Below are 7,051 nucleotides of genomic sequence, written 5' to 3'. Positions count from 1 at the left end.
ACACATAAGGGGCACATGGTTTAAATAATAGTTGGGACAGAAATAAGATTATAGCATAAATTTTGAAGAAGACTGTCAGACTAAATTACAACCTATGGCTAAAATCTAATTTAAAATACAGCGTTGTATGTCATGCATGTAAATTTCCCTTGGCATCGTAAATGTTTCATGGCTGAATCAAAAGCAAAATTCTGTTTTTGATTCATAAACTACTGATGCAACTATAGTTAGATTTAACTATTAAGAACTAACTTGAATGCAAAGTTGGCAGTAAAAGTTAGTAAAATTATCTCATTTCGAAACTACACTGTGAATATTAGTGAACTATTGGATGCCTGGAGCGCCGCACTTCATATTATCGATCATTGGTTTCGGTAATAATTTCAGTAGAGCAGACCACTTCAGTTTTCTCATCATCTTTCACATCCTTCACGACATGTTCTTCTACAATCTTTGCTTCGCCCTGTTCCTTATTGGGGCGCAATGATAGGTGATGAAAGCTCTCCTGAATTAAGTGGACGCCTTTCTCTACAGGCGTGATTGCTTGAGAGATGGTCAATGATACATCCTTGGCCACCTGGTTTATAGCCGAAGCAGGAGTACAAAGAAATTGATTAGTTTTTCTACTCAGAGATTAATCCATAATATTAAGTTAGTGTTGTTATAACTTTTAAGCCATGAATGTGTGAAATTTGGGTATGTTTGACTCGGTATTCTCATTGTTTTGCCATTAGATGACAGCTATATTTCCATTTGGCTACTTCTTCTTACTGTTTTTTCAAAAATAAAAATATTTAATGTATATTCATATCATATAATTCTTCTTATGACTTGCATATCTCACAACCACAATTCATGTTCATATGCATACTAAACAATTCTCTAATATCACCATCATTATTTTTTAAAAAGTGAAATATGCATTTTCATGCATAGATTTATGACGCCAAGGCATTATAATTGTAAATATCAAACTTTGGGTGTTAGTCATGTATACATAAAAATTGTGTGGTATGTAACCCTAATTTAGTAGAATTGTTTATGGCTGAAGTTTAGTAAATTATGGGAAACATGAAACATTCAGCTCTAGACTTAATTCATATCTCTATCTCAAATATGAAGTTTAGTAGAATTGTTTATGGTTCATTGTGCAGCCAATCATCTGACCTAATTCATATCTCTATCTCAAATATGACCCCTCCATATTGCATGTCAATTATACTTTCGAGTAGCTAAAGAGGCAGAAAAAATAAAGTGAATGGATGATTAGAGGATGCCTCTGCTACATGCCATGCCAATACTGGGCCTGCAGCATATTGTGACTTATAAAAACTACATGCATGGAGAAATTTGGGTCGGGATGGGTTATAAAATCTTTGAATTTGCTTTGACATGAGTGCAATGCATCAGACAAATCCAAAGGTTCTCAAACCTAACCCTGACTAAACTTCATCATAGAGAAAAGAGGCAAACTTATCCTGTGGCTCTTTGTAGGGGGGTCACTTTAGTCCTAGAGTTTATAGAAGTGTTGATTTAGTCCCCAAACTAATACTCCCCATTGAAGACTATTTTAGCCCCCATTAAAACAATATAGGATTAATTTAACACTTTCATAAATTCTACCATAAAAATGCCCCCATGTAAATAGTTAGGGGCTATTGAAATAACCCAATAAATAATAACAACAACAATAATAATAATAATAATAATAATGAATAAAAAAAATTAAATGTGTCAATTTGAGCCAACTGCCGTCTCGACGGGTTATATTTAAGAGACAAACTTCTCCACTGATGTGGAACTTCCCACACGGACAAAGGATGAGGGATGAACCCAACCGGTCCAATTGAGGGCCGATCCAAGGTGAACCCAAGTCGAGCGGCCTGAGGTGGGATTTTGACGGGCGGGTTGCCGCCCACTCCTCTCCTCATTCATTTTCTTCTTCTCCTTCATGCAGGAGCTATTTATTTGTTGTTTTCAGGATTTAGGGTTGATGTTATTTGTAGTCTTCTTTCAGATTTCCTATGTGAAGTTGTTTTTCCCCTTTCTAGGGATGTATCCAAGGATGTGGTGGTACTCCGACTGTATCCTACTCCAAGTTGGTGTTGTATACATCCCTTTCACCTTCTTCAATTCTTATCCTCTCCTCCTCCGGGCCGCTGACTCACTGCCAACTCCTTCGGTTGTTGTTTACCCTCACCAACCGCACTCCCACGGCCTTTCCCATTGCTTCCTGTGCTTCCCCATTCACTCTCCACCCTCCTAAAAGTATCGGCGAGTCTTCCCAGCTTGCTTCCCCATCTTCTAACCTACCTCCCAATCGCCCAATAGACCTTACCGCCACCCTAACCTCCTGCCTCCCTCCTCCCATTCACCTTCCACCCTATGTCGGCCCCTGTCCTACATTCACCCTTGTTGTCTCATGCCGCTAGATCCACCAAGCCAACCTCTACCGCCTTTGTGATACATTTTCGAGGTGTTTGCTTGTGTCGTTCTGTGTTTGTTATCATTTGTTTTTCGTTGAAGAGTGAGTCATCATTGTAACTGATTTCGATTTTAATAATAATATTTATGTTTCTTTTGTGTATTGAGGCTTTGTCGGCCGTTTTAATTTTACTGTTTAGAGATAATTTTGTAGATATGAAAATCGTTTAAATATAAATATGTGATTTTGATTTTTGAAAGTAATATTTTAATTTTGAAATAGATGAGGCCAAACGAGTTTCATATTTTGGATAATTTGGATGACTGAGCGCAATACCACAAGTAATAGACTTAGCCCGAAGAATAAACATATCACTTGTAATAGACTCAACCACCTAAACTAAGAAATTTGTGACATCCATTTGATCTGCAAAACCCTTTTATGTATGGCCGGCAAATTCCCTTACCTCATATAAGGATTAAATAAGGTTTATTTTATCTGGGTTTCAAGTTCCATATAGCGGCAAGCCCCTATAGTTAATTATATCTTAAATAACTGGAAGTCATTTAAGAAATAAGAAGACTCTCACTCTCAATTAAGATCAGTGGTTTTACTTTTCAGATTTCAAAATTTAGGTTTCCAAGATTGGACACGGGAAAATCAAACGGGAATGACTCAAATATGAACAGTTATTTTAAGGAATCCAAGGGAATGAAAAATAGGAGATATCACAGATCCAGGGAAAAACCCTGGTGATTTCCCATCTATCATATTGTTTGTCTTTATGTCTTTGAAATGATATTAGTCAATATTTACACCATACCAGATGGTAACCTCAGAATCCTAAAAGTGTTAGGACTTATAATTGCACAATAGGGTTGTGCAAAAGCCTAAAGATAATATATGAGGGATTACGTTGCACTAGGCAAACCACCTCGAAATCCTATGGGTTGTTATTTAAACTAAGGAAAGTGATTAGTAAAATGAATTTGTTTTGATGTTACAGATTAATCTTGAAGTGGTTCCTCCGTATGTCCTTGTCATGTTGCCCACGGTGTTCGCTCCAAGCTCCCCTTCGTTGCACCTTCGGGTTTAATATTAGTTTTAAAGGGGTACATGTGATCATTAGGTTTTCCTACACTAAGTAATAGTGTGTAACAGAACAATAAAACATGCAGTATAAAAGAAAAGAACAGTAAAATGTACAGTAAACAAGAAGAATAATATAACATGCTGTGAAGTAAAATATTGTAATGCAAATCAAACCTGTATATCTAGGAGGTCTGCTGCTCCTTTAAGCGAACTAGTATTTACTGCATAAATAAAAGAAATATTTTCTGAAAAACTTGAGAAAATCGACAAATGACACACGACGGAAAACTCGAAGAAAATCGACAAACGACTCACGGTGGGAAAAACTCGGGAAAAATCGACAAATGACAATTCCTAGAAAATTATTAAAATCTCAGGAAGATCCCAAAAAAAAGGGACCACGAGCGCTTTCCCTAAAGATTCCAATAAAATATACGAAAAAAAAACCGAAAAGAGGGGATCCCAAACACTCAGAGTCAGGACTAGACTCAAATAATATATTTGTACTCGAGGGACGTCGAATGCTACTATCGGTCACCCGGATGTATAGAGTCCGCCACTCAACTATAAGGTTGTCCTACTAAATCTAACTTAGGAGAGTACTGTTTAGCCCGGTACTGGTAATCAACAAGTGAACAATCAAATTATAATATATTTAAAATTTATATTTTTAGCATGCATATGAGTTTCAGGCATACAAAATGAAGTTATATCAATTTTGTAATAAAATATTTTTTATAAAAACATTGTATCTGTTCTTATCAATTTTTTTAAAAAAATTACGATTGTCCACGAGTTGATTACGTCGTTGGGCGTAGGACCGCCAACAACCTAAGAAGTTGCGGGTCCCCCGCTAATTCTGTGTCGGTGAATGATACTATCATCCTACAATTTATCGGGTCCCAGGATGAGTCCTGATGTCGTAGGATGTAATATCATTCTGCTCTACCAACGACGTGTCTTTGTCATCATCGCCCTAAGCCCCAAAAATAAAACCGACCTACTTGCGACCTTGCTTGATGGTTTCATATATAGCAAAAGACCATGTATGTATATTTATGTGTCAGACATAAGCACCGAAAAACCGAACCAAAAAGCAAGGAAAAAAAAATAAAAAATGGGGGTGAAAGAGGAGGAACTGACCCCCCCAAAAGATCGAAAAGGCGAAGGGTGAATCAGCCCTCAAAACTTATGTCGGCTTTTTTTTTTTTTTGAAAATAAGATTTTAAAATTTAAATTTAGAATTTAATATATATATATATATATATATAATGTAATTTTAATTTTGTGAAAATTATATCCTTTATTTTTTGAAAAATGATGAGACCGAATAGACCTCATATATCTAATAGTTTAAACAGCTGAGCACAATACCATAAATGATATATCATCTTGAAGGATGGACGTATCACTTATTGGTAGGCTTAACTATCTAAGCTTAAAAGTTTATGACTCTATTTTGGTCTGCGAAATTTATAGCCGACAAATTCCCCTATCTAATACACAGATTATATAGGGTTTAGATTAATTTGGTTTTTAAATTCCCTATAGGAGCAAGCCCCTATAGTTAATTACATCTTAGACAACCGAAGTCACCTAAGAAAACTCTCGATAATGATCAGAGGTTTCGTCTTCAAGAATTCAACGTTCAAATTTTCACGATTGTTTATAAGAAAAATCAAATGGGATAGGTTCAAATAGGAACAGTTATTTTCGGAATCCAAAGAAGTGAAGAGTAGGAGATGTCGAAGATACTGAACGAGATTCAGTGACATCTCAAACTAACCTATGATTTGGCTTTACATTTTTTGAAAGGGAGATTATGTGATATTTCAGTACTGTAAATTATTTAGATATTCGGGATTTATATCTGTAAATCATATGCAAATAACCCGAGAAAATGTGAATATTTATGTTGTACCAAACGACGATCTCGGAAGCCTAAAAAATTTAGGACTTATATTATATGATATAAAAATCATAGAAAGTTCTAAAAGATAATGTGAGGATTTATGTTGCGTCAGGCGAACAACCTCAGCGTCCTGTTGGTATGTTATTTAAATCTATCGAAACTCGGTTGAAGTTTCTTCTGCCATCATTCGTCGTAGTCCCGATTGTTGCCCGGAGATGAATCGCCAATCGACAACGTTATGGTCTCGTCCTGAGAAGGAGGGAGGAATAAGAGAGAAAACTATGCCTCGAAAGGATTATCCTAGGAGATTGTATAAACATACTAAAAGAACTTGTATTTAAAAGTTTGAATGTATGTGAATGTTTATAATACAATATAATATAAGAAAGAAACAACTATGTAGTGACGTACTGTAACAGGAAAGGACTGGAGGAAAATTATGGAAATAAAGCAATATAAAGAAAGGAAAGACTATGCAATAATAAAAAAATGTGCAGTAAAGGAACAAAACTGAAACAACTAAGTGTACCTGATTAAGTCTGGCGATGCTACAAAATATATTACAATTGCATAATATAAAGGGGTTAGGTAAACATTTGCAGATTATAAAAGAAAAGTTAAATGATGAGCATATGAAAGTCTCAAGATGAGATACTAGATTTCAATTTGGGGATAGGCTCAGACTAGACCCCTTTTCTCTTTATCTCAATCTCACAGGCAACTGATATATCGAGGTCAACCTATCAATATCAACTAGAGGTCACCAACGAATCACCCCTATAATCAGACAGCCCTAGACTCTATTGTTTAAAGAATATGTGAACGGAGTAGCATCTGAACTCCTCAAAGTGTAGTGCACCTGTACGTGAAATGTAGTATCTGTCGTGTAAGGCGTAGTGTGTGGTTTTCGTTGTATAATATCTGAGATGCATTATGTTATGCATGGTGTAGTGTATGAATTGTATAGTGAGTATGTGAGTGTAGTATCTATTTCTTGTGCAAGTGTAATACATGTGTAAAACTCGTAGTATTTGTTCTTTCCTAAGTATAGTATCTGTGGAGTGTTAGTAGTATCTATTCTTTCCCAAGTGTAGTATATGTGGAGTGTTAGTAGTATTTATTCTTTCCCAAGTGTAGTATCTATGGAGTGTTAGTAGTATCTATTCTTTCCCAAGTGTAGTATCTGTGGAGTGTTAATAGTAGGGCTATAAACGAGCCGAGCTTGAGCGAGCTCAGGCTTGGCTCATGTTCGGCTCGTTCGAAATAGCTCGTGTTCGAAATCGACTCATGTTCAAAATCGGCTCGTGAACAGTGTGTTCGTGTTCGACTCGATTTAAATATTCGTGTTCGTGTTCGGCTCGAAATTGGCTCGTTAAATTAAAATTGAGAAGAATAGATGTAAAGTGTGAGATTCGAACCTGGATCAAATATATAAATGAAGATACTAACCACATTGCCACATGAGGTGTTATGATTTAAACTTAGACATAAAAATATATAATATATTATTATATAAATAATATATGTAATATATTGTTATATAAAAGTTATATAATTTTTTTTTTCGAGCCGAACACGAGCGAACAAACTGTTGGGCGGGTTCGGCGCCGTTTCTCTTCGAG

General features: G+C 35.8%; 1 protein-coding gene across 1 annotated transcript in view; it reads right to left on the bottom strand.

Moving 5' to 3' along the window:
- The window catches only part of LOC110025819 (protein LAZ1 homolog 2), an 11,608-nt gene continuing 4,557 nt past the window's right edge, over positions 1-7,051 (bottom strand). Inside the window, exon 5 of the mRNA XM_020726481.1 lies at positions 1-577. Within this exon, the coding sequence (XP_020582140.1) occupies positions 356-577 (222 nt within the window). The 3' untranslated portion in view covers positions 1-355. The remainder of the gene's footprint in view (positions 578-7,051) is intronic.

This window comes from Phalaenopsis equestris, unplaced genomic scaffold (assembly GCF_001263595.1).
Source record: "Phalaenopsis equestris unplaced genomic scaffold, ASM126359v1 Scaffold000333, whole genome shotgun sequence".
Lineage (NCBI taxonomy): Eukaryota > Viridiplantae > Streptophyta > Magnoliopsida > Asparagales > Orchidaceae > Phalaenopsis > Phalaenopsis equestris.
This window is presented reverse-complemented; position numbering and strand designations above follow the sequence as displayed.